Source organism: Pipistrellus kuhlii, unplaced genomic scaffold, assembly GCF_014108245.1.
Source record: "Pipistrellus kuhlii isolate mPipKuh1 unplaced genomic scaffold, mPipKuh1.p scaffold_m20_p_8, whole genome shotgun sequence".
Taxonomy (NCBI): Eukaryota; Metazoa; Chordata; class Mammalia; order Chiroptera; family Vespertilionidae; genus Pipistrellus; species Pipistrellus kuhlii.
Genome location: NW_023425584.1, coordinates 44081679 through 44096745, shown reverse-complemented (window position 1 = coordinate 44096745; position 15067 = coordinate 44081679). Strand labels below are relative to the sequence as shown.

At 47.8% G+C, this 15067-nt stretch overlaps 1 protein-coding gene across 2 annotated transcripts in view; it reads left to right on the top strand.

The window, feature by feature from the left end:
* The first annotated feature begins 11309 nt into the window (after positions 1-11309).
* MAML3 (mastermind like transcriptional coactivator 3) overlaps positions 11310-15067 on the top strand; it is a 378467-nt gene continuing 374709 nt past the window's right edge. Inside the window, exon 1 of one of the 2 annotated variants that reach the window (XM_036424810.2) lies at positions 11310-12739. In XM_036424810.2, the coding sequence (XP_036280703.1) occupies positions 12236-12739 (504 nt within the window). In that variant the 5' untranslated portion in view covers positions 11310-12235. The remainder of the gene's footprint in view (positions 12740-15067) is intronic. The other variant, XM_036424809.2, reaches the window with a different exon arrangement.

The following is a 15067-nucleotide window of genomic DNA, read 5'->3' as shown; positions in this document are numbered from 1 at the left end:
ATTTCATACAGTTTGACAGGAAGATCTCTTAGGGACCCACCTGAGAGGAAGTAGGCTGGTCCCTGAACACTGGGAATAGAACACTTCAACAGAGGGAATTCCTGGCCTATTAAAAAAAAAAAAAAAAAAAAAAGAGGCAAGGCTGCCAGGAAGCAAGTGGCAAGTGAATTGAATGAGGAGTGGTAGGAGATGGAGGCAGTGAGGTGGAGGGAAGCCAGGTTCTATAGGGACTGCTGGCCTCAGGAAGGACTTGGACTTTGCCTCGAGTAGATGGGAACAGTTGGTAACCTGTGGGCAGGGGATGAACATGGCCTGACGTGTCTGAGGAGGAGCACAGTGGCTCCTGTGGGCTAAGCCGACTGTAAAGGGGCAGTGGTGGAAGCAGGGAGACCAGTTAGAACACTTGCACTGGTCCGGATGAGGGATGATGAAGGTTTAGACCATGATGGTAGCAGGAGGCAAGGTAAGTGATGGTCAGATTCTGGATATATTTTAAAGGTAGAGCTGACATGATTTGCTTTGGGTTGAATTTTAAGTATGAGAGTAAGGATCACCTGAAGGTTTTTATACCAAAGTATTGGTAGACTCATTTTGCCATTTTTTATGTTATGGGGGCACTGGAAAGAAAGATTTTAGTCAGGGTTCTCCAAAGAAACAGACCAATAAAATGTGGATTGAGAGAGGGGTGAGTGGGTGGGAGGAGGCATGGCTCACGTGATTATGGAGGCTGCTAAGTCCCAAGACCTACAGGGTGAGTTGGCAAGCTGCAGACCCGGGGCAATAATGGTGTAGTTTCAGACCCAAGGCCGCAGGCTCAAGGTCCAAGAAGAACCAATGTGTTTCAGATTGAGGGTAATAGAAGGAAAACTCTGGGGTCCCACTTTGAAGGCAGTCAGACAGGAGGAATCCTCTCTCACTTGTAGGAAGGTCAGCCGTCTTATTCTATTCAGGCCTTCAATTGATTAGATGAGGCCCACCCACATTTGGGAGGACAATCTGCTTTACTGTCTATTGATTTAAATGTTAATCTCATCCAAAAACAGCTTCAGAAAAACACCCAGAAGAATGTTTCACCAACTAGCTGAGCACCCCATGGCCCAATCAAGTTAACACATAAAATTAGCCACCACAGGAGCAGATTTGGAGAGGAAATCAAGAGTTTTGCTTCAGCCGAGACCGGTTTGGCTCAATGGATAGAGTGTCGGCTTAGGGACTGAAGAGTCCCGGGTTTGATTCCGGTCAAGGGCATGTACCTTGGTTGTGGGCATATCCCCAGCAGAGGGTGTGCAAGAGGCAGCTGATCGATGACTCTCTCTCATCGATGTTTCTAACTCTCTATCTCTCTCCCTTCCTCTCTGTACAAAATCAATTAAAAAAAATATTAAAAAAAAAGTTTTGCTTCAGACGTATTAGGTTGATTGAAGATATCTACTAAAACTCAATGGAGAGATGTGGTGAAGGCATGGTGTAGAGCAGGGTCCGTGAGATATCTTTCCCTTGTACATGCTATGTGCAATTCTGATACGAAATTCCTTGTGTTGACATTCACTTTATTGACTCCGGCCTAATTATTAAGATGAAATTGCTAATTTACTGACTTATTTAGCTCTATCAGAAAATTTATTCCTTACACATCATGGTTTCTCATCTTTCTGAGCCTTCCCCCTTCTGCTTCATTTTTCAGGATGCCCTCTCCTCATCGGTCCACCCAGAAAATACATTTTAAAGATTCATGAGATGGTGTCACCTCCTCATTGAATCTTTCCCCAAATCATTTAACAATTTTCAGACTATGGGTACTCTTACTCTTCTTTCTATTCAGATTCTCCCTCATTTCCTTTCTTTTTTCTCTCTTTCTAGAAAATAGAAAGTTTTAAATTTATTTCTCTTTATTTTATATACATATACAATTAAAGCAATATGGAAAAGAATACCTGTTGGCAAAAAGCACCTAAAATTACCTACAGTAATGATATTTAACTAGCTTTTTAGAGTTCGCTAGATTTACATATACAAAATTACATGATTTTATGAGTGTTTTTAAAATGCCATTTAGTCTGATTTTAAATATCAACAATAGCCCGACTGGCATGGCTCAGTGCTTGAGCATCTACCTATGAATTGGGAGGTCAGTGGTTCAGTTCCTGGTTGTGGGATTGATCCCCAGTGGGGGTTGTGCAGGAGGCAGCCCATCAATGATTTTCACTCATCATTGATGTTTCTCTCTCTCCTTCTCCCTTTCTCTCTGAAATCAATTAAAAATATTAAAAAAATAATAAAGAATAAAAATAAATAAAAATCAACAATATATCATAAAGATCTTCTAATGTCAATCAACATAGCCAACTATGACTCATTTTAACAGTTGCTCCTTTGGGTGAATGGATATAATGTCCTTTATTTATCCCATCCCCTAATAGTGGCTTCCTGGCTTTGGGCCCAATTGGGTCCAGGACAGAAATGGTGTCACAGGACTCGCCATTTCACAGCTCTATGTTTCTCTGGATTGGCTTTTTTTTCAAATAGGCTTTGTCCATGTTATATCAAAGCTGACCCCAGGCAGCTGCAAACTTATAGTCTTTAACATCATGATGTCTGGTTGAGGGTATGTTCCTTGTATGGTAGTACCAACAAAATTCCCAGAGAGAGCTTTAATTGGACCTACCCAAGTCACATACCTATCTTTCAGTCAATCACTGTGGTCAAGTAGAAGGCAATCTGGGTGACCAATGTGCCCCAGGAGCCAGGAGAGAGGCTTGGTCTCCTCTCCCCTTGGCAAACCGTAAATTGGCTGAGAACATTTAGCCTGGAGGATTTTGAAAATACAAAGATATTCTGTGACCAAGAGACATGGGTGTGGTAATTGAAAAGCCAAAAACAATAATACTTAAGGCATATTAACATAGTTTAAAAAAACAACAAACACTAGTGCTTTTGTATTTAATGATTTACAGATTAGTATAACATCAACCTATAAGATGTCTATGGTTTGAACTTCATTTTAACCAACAGATACAGTTTCTACTTCAGGGATGGCTGACTCCCATCCTTTGCCAATCACCCTTCTTTTTGTCCTCTTTGCAGCATCTGTGAGTTACTCATCCATGGACTGAGATGAATTGGATCAATGAACTTCCACTGTCCTGGGCAGCCATTACTTCTTCTCTGTGCCAGGCCTGGTTCTTATGGAAGCTGAGGTATCACAAACTGTTTGTTTCTCCCATGCTGAAAATTTCCTTTAACAGAGAATTGGCAGGAGGGGATGCAGAAGAAATGAAGAGCATGGCAGCCAAAGCCGAGACCTTTGGAGTCTCCTGGGCACTAATACACTGTTCCTAAAATTGTTGCATTTCAAATTAGATTGTTTTCTGGCCTCACCAAAAGCCTATGCATAACCAGAGGCATGACTGGACCAAGGCATGTGGATGACCTGGCTAAGCTCACATTTGGTGGCTCTTGAAGTCACTTTGTTTGGCATTTACTCAGAGAAGAAACTGAGGGCAGTGGAAGAGCTGAGGTCACTCTTAGCTCTCTCCCCTCTGCAGTCCCAGACTTTCCTACCCCACTCAGTAAGACAAAACTCTTATGATATCAGGACACACTCTTCTTAGCGGGCAGATTGTCAACCATGGACCTCTGCATGACTCCAGGTTCTCATAACCATCCCCCCCCCCCCCCCCCGCCGACCTCTATATGGGCAGACAATCCTAGGGTCCCTCCTGAAAGGCATAGCACTCCACCGGGGTTCTAGAAAATACCATGTTCTCCATCTCATCACATCCTTAACCTGCCCGACACAGCAGAATGAAGAAAAATTTGAGGAAGCTGACATTAAGCAAGTGTGTCATTAATCTTTGGAACCAAAACTAACCATTTCAGAGCCAACATGAACCAGGGTTTGGTGCCATCAAGAAGAGAATGAAATGATAATATGTGTGTGATGCAAGGTGGCAAATTGGCAGAGGAGGGAGTTTTTGCCCAAAAAACCAAGGTGAAACGTAGAACTATTTTCAAACTCTTTATTCAAAGGAAATTGCATTCCACATTCAAAGAGAAGGTGGATGAGTTGAAGAGGGGCTAATACCCAACCAATTGCTCTCCCCTCCTACAATAGCCCCTGAGGCCCCTCTGAGGGAATTCTTAGGACTCAATGTGGCTTAAAAACTGCTGACCTAGACTGTCTACTAGAATAACACTGAAGAATGCAGTTTGCTCAGAGACAAAGTAGTGTTGCCTAGGCTTGGTTCCAATGTTAAAAAGGCAGCATGCAGCTGAGGAACAGACAATATCAAAGCACTAAACAGGTGCCTTTGGGTGATTTTTCATCAGACATTGACATATGATGCTTTGTGTTCTTAAACTGTTGTATCTTATTATTTTTTAACTTTTCAATGACATGTATAGGATGGTAAACCTTTCTTTAATATCGGTATATAATTCTAACTAAGCTTAGGTTGTGTTTTTTTTTTCCAGTCCCCTTCTTACAAGCCTTGTTTTAATTATTAATGCATGTGCTTATCCCTCCCTCAAACTCTAGTCAATCAAGAGCTGACTCTACTTCTCTTATTTAGCCTGCTGTAATACCTACATTTCCTTCTCCCCACTAGATGGTTAAGCTCTTTGGGGGAGGAAAATGTTTCTATTAAGGTATGCATCTGTCACACCTGACACAGCCCTCAACAAATATTTGCTGAATTAATGGCAATAGTGAAAGAATGGCTACAAGACCCCTGTAATAGTGACAATTACCCAAAAGGGAATCCAGACAGGTGCATAAGATGGAGGCTTTGGAGCTGAACTTAAGTGGGTGTGCAAGTTATATAAAATCTTTACTCCTTCATCCTCTCATCTATAAAATGCGGGCGATGATTTGGTGGCGTTACACCTTCCTCAGGCATGTTGTTATAATAACCTTAAAACCCTTACACCACATGTGTCAAACACAAGGCCCGCGGGCCAAATCCGTCCCGCCAGGCCTTGCAATGTGGCCCGCACCGCGCTGTCATCACTGCACTCTGCTGCGTTTCCATCACAATGACAGTTTATGACTGTTCAGTAAACCATTCGGCCCGCAATTTAGGCTGGATTTTAGATTTTGGCCCCTTCTCTGATTGAGTTCGACACCCCTACCTTACACCATCCATGAAGTAAAGTAAGCACACAGCATTTGGCACATTCCTCTATTCACTCTCAGAAGCTCCAATACAGGTCTTCCAAGCCAGATGGACAGATGAAGTAAATGGAAGAGCACATAGGTGAATTCACCTTAAAGGCACGTTGGGCCAGCTCTGGTTTATGTTGGGTTATTGGGGTAAACATGTGGGAAAGCCGTGCCTAATATCTGACACGTGGCCATTGGTGCGTTGCAATTGTGAGCGCTTCCCGCTGCTGACAGCAGTGAGGCTGGCCTGACCACCTGCCTCCCCTCTCCTCTACACATCTCCAAGACAATTCATAGACTACCTCAAGCACCAGAGAAACAGCATTTTGCACTAAAACGCATCTTACTATACTTTTCTTCCACGGCATTAAAATGGTTTCTGCAGAACGGCCCCACAGCATTCCTCTCCTCTGGGACTACTGTCCAGGGCTGGTCACAGCTCCCTTCCCAATTTTGTAACTGTGATAAATTGTGAGCTGATCACTCATTCATTTCACTCATTCCCCAAACACAGTTACAGAGCTCTGTCTTGCCAGGACCCCATGATAGGTCCAAACACCAGTAAACTGTAAGTGAGAGACAGATGAGTGAGTAGACAGTTACCACACAAAGAGATAATGCAAGTGCCAAGGCGGAGAAATGCTCAGTGTTCTCAGAGCCCCGAGAAGGAGGGCTGAGGGAGGCATGGCCAAGGACAGCTTTCTGGAAGGATTATGCCTGAGCTGAATCCCTTCTCAATGCTGCAGCCACAGGCTTCTGTTAAGGAGAGATCTGGTTAAAATATAGTCATTTCAGTTTCATAGAGATGTGGAATCTTAAAATGAGTAGGAACCTTAGGAGCCTACTTCCATGTCATGTTCTTTCAATGGTGTGCTCTCTTAGGTCAGACCTTCTGGGTTCAAATTTGGACTCTGTCACTTTTAACCTGTGCTTTGGGCAGAGTTCCTTCCGCTTCTTTACCAGTGAAGTGGGGCTAATAATAGAGCCTGGAAAAGAGCAAGTTTTCAGTGAATGTTGGCCATTAAAATGGTATCTGTTGCTATTAATGATCACCAGGTAATGTTTATAAGAAAGAGATACAACTCAGTTCTTTGACTATTTGTTAAGTAATTGTTTCTAAAGTTAACAGTTTGTCTGCTGATATGCATCCAGTAAATAAAAGATTTCATTAATATTTCCCCCCAAATTTCAAAAGTCTTCAACATCTTAACTTGGAAGCAGGCCTTATTATATCAAGTGATTTAACACTGTAGAGGTATATGTAAAACAGAATGAAAGGATTTTAAAATATCTGCTGTGGACTTTAAATAACCTTTCTCCTAATAACATATATATATATATATGAATAAGAACATAAACTCCATTAATTCATATTTTTCTCAAACGTTATGACATGGTCTAGAGCTTAGTAAACCTCTTCTTAATAAAGTAATAATGTAAATAGGGTCTTGCAAGGAATATTGAAAATACTTAAGAAAACAAACTTTTGAAACACCCCTAGTCCACAGGGGATGTCACCTACATACAGTTGGTTTACTAGGTAGAACGAGCTCATTAAAATAGCTCCAAGAGGCCAGTAATAGTTAGACTAGACAGAGGATGTGCTTTAAAAGTAATGAAACTCTATATCCTTAAATATATTACATAATTAAGATTTCCAGTTAAAAACACCTAACCTTTCCCCCAATAAAGAGGTTTTATTGTATAGAGATAGATATTAATACACCATACTCCGAGTACTGATGCCAAAAGGCTACTCAAATTCAGCCTTCTGGGATTTTTGCCTTTGCTTTGCTCCTTACCCACCTCTTAAAGGTCACAATTCAACATACTCAATTAAAGTTAGGGAAGGGCCTTGGGCCCTAAGTGCTCATGATTCTGGTCAGAGGACTGCATCTTTGTCACAAGCTACCTGACAGACATTTTTTTGTGACCTTAAGTGAGCCTTGGATTCTTGCTCTCCTACCCCGAGCTCTACGGTGTTTCATTCTATGGGACGCAACAGGATTTGGGCAATGCCAGGTTCAACAAAGGTAAGCACCCTTTGCTGCAAGACCTCGTGTGGCCTTCAGTGTGGAAATGAATCTTTGAGAAAGAGGTGGTACGGATCATCTCCTCAATTTCCTCAGCTCAGAAGCCTTTCTGGTGAAACAATGTATAGGACCAGGTTCTTTAGAAGGCACGCTAGCAACACCAGGATAATACACCCACTGCCATCAGCAAAGTACGGTGGGTGTGCGGATCAGCCTGAATCCTCTCAAGGGCAGCGTTGTCCCAAAGAGCTAGTCGAAACTTCTGGGGACCTTACCACCTGGCCCCTGCTTATCGCCCAGCCCCGACCTCATTTATCCTCATACTCTGTCCACTCACACTCCGGTGAGAGGACACTGTTGGTGGATCTGCTGAAACCACAGGCCTCAGGGCCTCGCCCTGGCTGTTTCCCAGCTCTCACTGCATATCTGCCAACAACCTTTGCTTGCCTTCTTCTACTCAGCTTTCAGAGTGAGTTCTTCCTAGACCTCCAAGCATGCACCCCGAAGCCTCTTTTATGTGTTCCCATACCCACTTTATCTCAGTCCCATCACTGAATCTCCTGCTCTGAGTCTGGTTGGCCATCTCTGAGGTTGAGACTATATTCTGTATACCCTGTTATGCTGTATTCCAGGTGCCTACACAGAAGGCCATAACTTTATTTGTGGAATTATTGAAGTGACAGCTCTTGCTAAACAGCTGAGGGCACACCCCCTGCTACTAGTAATTCAGGACTACCTAGGCCCACTCTGTGGACCTTTATTAATGTTTGCTTACTCACAGTGGAGATCAGAGGGTTCCTACTCTACCTTATCACCAAGTAGGTTCTTAAGGTATAATTATGAAGCCAGTTCTATCGATCCACTGTAATAGGGAAGTAGAAGTGGCACATATACTGAAGTTTCTATACAAAAACTTTTTCTTATCACTAAGACACTGGGTCCTGTCAGATGGACATGGGAGGATGACGCAGAGTTGGCCTAAAGCAAAGGGAATCTAGTTCAACTCCTTAGAACTGTCAACTTTGGCTCAGAGCCAGAGCCTCAGGACAACCTCGTACAGGTACTTATTCATCAAGCCCTTCTTCTCTTTGGCATCCAGAAAGATATCATCAGAGTCTGGGGATGTAGCCATGTAATTGCTTTCGCATCACTGCTACGGCATCTCAGATTCCTTCGCCATTCTAGAGCACCAGCACTGATGATGTGTCCATAGCTTTGAGCTGGAAGTGCTGCTCGGTAGCAGGCTCTCGCAAAAGATAAAGATGGTCACGCTATCAGAGTACTTGGTAGGGAGAAGAGACTAAAATTGCTTCCCCTGGATTTGGACTTCCTTTGACTTCCAAGGAGTTCTTCGTTTGGTGACCAACAAAACCGGCAACTATTGTACTTACAGGGATATATCATGAGAGTCGAGAAGTAGCCAGCATAAAGGCCTCTGATTCTTCTAAGGTCACTGGAGTAGATTAACATCTCAAATTCGGGTGACTTGTCTGTGTTACTCAAGACTTGTCTTGTTCACTTCCTGCTTCTTTCTTCTAATTGTCCTGCACAATTAGGATGGGGTTTCTGATCTTAAGTATGTCACAGTAGAGTACTACACAAATCAGCATCCCCCTCCCCCAGGCCCCCCATTGGCCACCCCTCAGTTTTATAGTCCTCCCACTCCCCCCATTTTGATTTTGGAGCTTGTGGCTGCTATTCCTACACTCTTCATGAGATAAAAGATAGATGCATGTGTGTGTGTGTGTGTGTGTGTGTGTGTACACACATATACACCCATGAGCAGTCAACCTTTCTTTTTTATAGAATCTACTCATGCACTAAACTTGGGCAGCAAACTATACTGTGGCTGTACAAGAAGAATGGCTCCATTTGTCATTGGGCATTTCTGAGGTAAATAAATGCCCAATGACAAATGGAGCCATTCTTGCACAACCACCGTACTAGTCTAGTTTGAGGACCAAATGTGGTCCCCCACCTGCTGGTCCCCCAAAGGGAAGGACGCAAATTTTTGTGTATTTTTGCTTTCCCTTCAGGATAGGAGAGGCAAACAGCTTGATGGGAATACATGTTGCTGCTAATGTTGTATTTTTTTTTCTTTCAGAATAATGAACTCTCAATGAAAAAAATTAAATGTGGAATCACAGGAAAAAGTTGGAATTAGAACCCAAGCCTTAAAACTGAATGAAGACCCTCACACTTGTTGCCTTTGTAAATCAAATTGGAGTCGTGTGTGGTTGTAGGCGTATGGAGTAGGAGGAGGGGTAAGAACTAAAATACCCTGGGAAGAGATGAGAACGAATGCAGAGTCATGGCTTACTCTGTACAGTGAAGCTGGGTGCTTCCTGAATTAATAAGAGATATTATTTACTGAATGTGTGAAAAAAGAAAAAGGCCACTTTGTAAAGTCTTTTTCTTGCAACTTTTTAGTAATTTTCTCTATGTTTTTATGATCTGATTCCTTGCTATAGCACTAATTCAATGTAATTTTCGAACAGACTTGGAGGGGCAGTTATGATACAGCATGCTCACTAACTAGCCCTCTGAAAAAATATGGCAACTTCCATTGATACTCTCCCTCTTTGGTTTCACTACTAGGAAGTAACTTCACACCATGTTAATCAATATTTTGCTGGATTACCATATAATCCAGTGATGTTAAAGATATAGTTCATCATATAAACCTGATTAATTGAAGAAAAATATAATTTCTTATTGCTGATTTTATGAGGTTAGAAATAGCATCCAATGCTAATCTGCAATGCCAAGAAATGAAGATGGCTTAAATCATATCTCATGACTAATGCATGAGTCCCAAAGTTCTTTTATTCATGGCTATGTTAGAAAACTGGGGTATATTTTTTACCCTAAAAACGAATTCTATAATATTTATTGAGATAACACAAAATGCCTTCTTATTGATAGCGCACAATCAAGATTTTATTCTGATGATAACAGAAAAGTTGTTTCTCTATTTTAATGTTTTAAAAATTATGAAATGGGTTAAGCTCAGAATCAAGAATATTATATTTGATCCTTAATTATTGTTTTTTAAAATAGTCAATATCTGGAAATATGATGGAAAGTTTAGATTGCTTTCTGTAGTCACTATTTCATTCTAATTGTACTTGTGAATTCATTTAAACAGAAAGAAATATATCTACTAATAAAGTAATCCTGTTATTTTTGCCTGTTTTTGTTTTGGTCATGACAAACTGTGAAATGCTGTGTTTTTCCTAGAGTTCTAGTGCATGAAATCTGCAATCTTTCCACTTGATTTACGAAGGACCCTTAATTACTGCTGTCATTAGCACCTAGTGTTCAAAACAGTCTGTTAAAATGTACTGTTAAGTCTCACCTTCAAGTCCCTGCTTCTTTAATTTCTTTTCCAAGGGTAAGTAAAACAATAATTGCCTTAATAACAACAATCATACAGTAAATTAAATAATATTCCAAGTTTTTTTTTTTTTTTTTTTTTTTTTTTTTTTTGGTGCCTATGTCTTTTTGTTCGGGATTAAGCATGCACGTGTGTTAGGACTGGCCTAAAATGTGAACAAGTGTCCATCACAAGGGTTTGTTCCTAGGGGCGACTTATTTACCTGGGTTTTAAAAACAAGTCACTCCTCTGCCTTCTTCTTTCCACTTGGATAGGGCTGACAGACAACTGCTGGGAAGCTTCAATGTTTCTGCCTGGTCATGCACAGTTCTGCAATATAATGCATAAATGTATAACAGCAACTTGGGCTAGCTTGATACCTCCCTTGGAATAAGGAAATCCAGCCAGGCATATCCATATGACCCGCCCCCTTTCCGTCCCCCCGCGCGCACGCGTGTGTGTGTGTGTGTGTGTGTGTGTACACACACACAGGTTTAAAGTTAATTCATTCCCAAGATCCCCCAGAATCTTTCCTTTTCTCTTTTCTGGCAGCTCTGGTTCCTAGCCTGGGTTGTAGTGAGCTTGGGGGCGTGGGAGGGGCGGGAAGCGGGAGGCCAGGGAGGCGGGAGGCGGGAGCCGGGAGCCAGGCGCCCGGCGCCGGTGTGTGTCGCGCCCGCTCCTGCCGGGTGAAAGTCCGGGCCGGGTTTTGCGCTGTGCCCCCGGGCTTGTCTCACGGCCTCCAGCCGCCGCCGCTGCCGTGTTTACTGAGCTCGCGCGTCCTGATATCACTCCGCTGGCATGGAGGAGGAGGAGGAGGAGGTGGAGGAGCGAGAGGAGGCGGCGGCGGCGGCGGCGGCGGCGGCGAGCAGTTGATCATTGTGATGGTGGCAGGAGCAGCGGCGGCAGCGGCAGCCCAGCCGAGCGTTAGGGGCTGCTCTCCGCGCGGCGTTTTGCAAAGGACTTCGCCGATCTACTTTTGCAGTCGCCTCGGACTGTCCATGTGTTTACTTCCCCCAGCCCGAGGATTCGCTATCTAGGATCCTGTGAAATGCAACTGAGCAGCCAAAGTACTTTGAGAACACGGGGCGGCATAAACACCAAAACTTTTTTGTGGAAGGAAAATGCAATAGGCAAGCTTGCCGTTTTCCGATGCGGCGTGGAGTGAGTGTGTGTCGCGCGTGTCCGCACTGGAGGCATATGCTTGTGTGTGTGTACATGGGGTGTGCTTTTCGGTACGTAGGGAGAAAACGCTTGCCAGCCACCGGAAACCTCCTGGAATTTATTAGAAAATAATGGATTATCAAAAGAAGGCAGGAGAGGAGCGGATCTCCCCTTGAGTTGCAACCCGATTTGCTGCTGGCTCAGTTTTGTTGTGATTCTTTTTTGTTGATAGGTGTCTGATGGCATTCTGATCTCCCCCTTTTTTTCTTCCTTGAGCTTTACAGTTTTTACAAAAAAAAAAAAAAAAAAGGGAAACAAAAAACCACCCCAAAATCTCCCCCCCCCCTTTTTTTTTTTGCCCCGTCGGGATTGCTGTTTCCATCCATGTGCTTGCGTCTCCCCCGCGTTCCACTTAAACTATTTTAATCCTTGGACCCAAGGAGGAGGCTGATAGGGGGGGTGGATAAAAAAAGTTCTTCCAAAATAGTGTGCCCTGGGAGCAGGATGGGGGATTTCGCAGCCCCCGCTGCTGCTGCCGCTGCCGCGAATGGCAGTAGTATTTGCATCAACAGTAGCCTGACCAGCAGCAGCAGCCTCGCCGGGGCCGGGATCGGTGCGAATAATACTCCCCATAGCACTCCAGCTGCTCCGAGTAGCAGTCACCCCGCTGCCGGCTGTGGCGGCGGCGGCGGCGGCGGCTCCGGGGGCCACGGCGGCGGCTCGGCGGCCGTCCCCAAGCACAGCACCGTGGTGGAGCGGCTCCGCCAGCGCATCGAGGGCTGCCGGAGGCACCACGTCAACTGCGAGAACAGGTACCAGCAGGCTCAGGTGGAGCAGCTGGAGCTGGAGCGGCGGGACACGGTGAGCCTCTACCAGCGCACTCTGGAGCAGAGGGCCAAGAAATCATCGGGCGCCGGCAAGCAGCAGCAGCAGCAGCAGCACCCGAGCAAACCCCAGCAAGATGCGGAGGCTGCCTCGGCCGAGCAGAGGAATCACACGCTGATCATGGTGAGGGCGCGCGGGCAGGGGCCGCGGGGCGCGCGCGCGCCTGGGGAGGGGGGGGGCGTGCTGCTGGAGCCGCTTACATTGGGGGGCGGGGGTCTGGTGTGCACGGCGGGCGACGTGGGGCCGAAGGGTTCATGTGGGCAACTTTTCCGAGAGGGGAAAAGCCGCGGCCGCCGCTACCTGTTCATCTGTCAGGGTTGTCAGATGTGGGGAAGAGGGGGCGAGAGGGGAGAAGCCAGTCACGACTGCGAGGGGCGGAGGGAGCCTGGAGGAGCCGCGGAGGGAGGCGCTGGAAAAGTTTTTTTTTTTTTTTTTCTTCTCTTCTCCTTTTCTTAAATACGGATTTGAAAGAGTGTGAACCCAGAGTTGAAACCTCGCTCCTCCTCTTCATCGGTCCCACCCCACCCCACCTCTCCCCTCCCCTCGAAAAGCCGCCTCGTCTGTCTCCCCAGACCCGTCCCCCTTCGCCCACCCCTCTCCGCACATCCGCTGGGGTCGGGGAGACATCGATGCTGTCGCGATTCCGGGCGGGCACCAGGCCCTCAGTCCCTAGGGGGGCGAGGAGGGGAGGGAAGCAGAGGTTCTCGCCTTTTCTCCCCAGCTCACCCCCTTGGGGTTGAGAAAGTCTGAGAGTTTTGTGAATGAACTTTGAAGTGGGTGAGAAGCGAGCGAGGACGGCTGCGGCGCGCCTCCGCGGGGGGAGCGCGCGCGGGCGCGGGGCGCGGGGCGCGGGGCGCGCTCCTCCGCGGGGCGGCCGGAGCCCGGGGTCGGCCCGGCAGGTGGAGCTGCGGGTCGGGGTGAGCAGAGAGCGGCCTGGGCGGGGGCGGGAGGGGAGAACTGAGTCTTCTGTCCCCGCAGTCCCCCCCACCACGCAACTTCACTGGGGATCGTGTCCCCTCCTCCTCCTCCTCCTCCTCCTCTCCAACTCGCGTGCACACAGCTTCTCCGCCTGGACCCCCGCCAACTTCCCGGGCCCGCACCGGCGCCCGGAGGAGTGGATGGGAGCGGGGAGGTGAAAGAGGCTTAAATGGCTGGGTGGGTGGGTTCGAGGCAGACGGAGCAGCCAATGGCTTAACTTCTCCGGGAGGAAGGGGCAGTCCCCACTCCCTGATCCAGAGGGTAGAATCCTTTCTCTTATCTGCTCTCTCAGGTTCTTCGGCTTTCCTTTCGGGGTGGGGGACGCGGGGGGGGGCGGAGGCCGGAAGTTCGGGAAGGTGTCTGCAAGCCCCTTCCCCCACCGCTTTTGCCACCCGGGTTAGGGAGGCTCGGGGGTGCGCCACGGGCTGGGCGGTGGGGGTCTGAGAGCGCGGGGCGCCTTTGCCCGTGCCCCCGGCACCCCGCACCTCCACCGGTGACCCTCGCCGTGTGCGGAGGGTAAATCGCACCCGTCCCGGGTGTCGGGTCCTCGGCGCCGGGGGCGGTGCGGTGCCGCCGCGGGCTAGCGCCGGGCGCTCGGCGACAAAGAGCCGGCTTGGGGGAGGGGAAGAGGCTCGGCGGCCTCCCTCGCTCCCCACCCTCTCCACGCTCTCCACCTCCCCCGCCCCGCACGTGAAGAGGAACAATTTGTTTATCTTGGCCTTCAAGAATCCTGCCCTCCTCCCCGTTCTCCGAGGCCGCCCAGCCCCTCCTCCCTTCTTTCCCTCCCTCCCAGGCGCGATCCAGCCCAGTCCCGCCGGCAGCACCTTCCTCCTCCCCTTCCTCCTCCTCTCCCCGATCGTCCTCCCGCAGCCCGCTCGCCCCCACCCTCTGGGACGCGGCCGTGGGGGAGGGAGCCAGCAAGCAGCGCTTTGTCCGCCTGGCGGCCCCGCTCCGTCCCGGAGGCCGCGGGCAGGGCGGGGCGCAGCGCCCCGGCGCCCTGCCCCCGCCCGGTGGCCGCTCTCACCCGCTCCCGCCTCCGCCCTCCTCCTTCTCCTCCTCCTCCTCCTCCTCCTCCCCCCCGGCCCCGGAGCCAGCCCCGCGCGCGAAGAAGAGGCGGACTTGGGGTTGAGGAAGAGCGAGTGTCAGAGAGTCGGGGAGGGCGGTGCTCGCGTTACAAACAGGAAGCCTAAAACCGCTGGCACCCTGTAGCTGGTCTGATGGTACCCGGAGGCGGGGCAGGCCCTGCCTCTGGCCTGGATCTCCCGTGCCCTCGGGGGACCTATTTCCCCCCCCCCCCACCCCGTCCCCCGATCCGCCCGGGCTCTTCTTCCCGCCCCCCTGCCTAGCGCCCATCCGCAGACCCGGAGACCCACTTGGTGAACCTAACGATTTGCTAGGCACTAAGCCTTAGTGACTAAGGGTATCCTCCTTGCCTACTCCACGTCTCCTTGTCAGTGTTTGTTCGCGCGGATG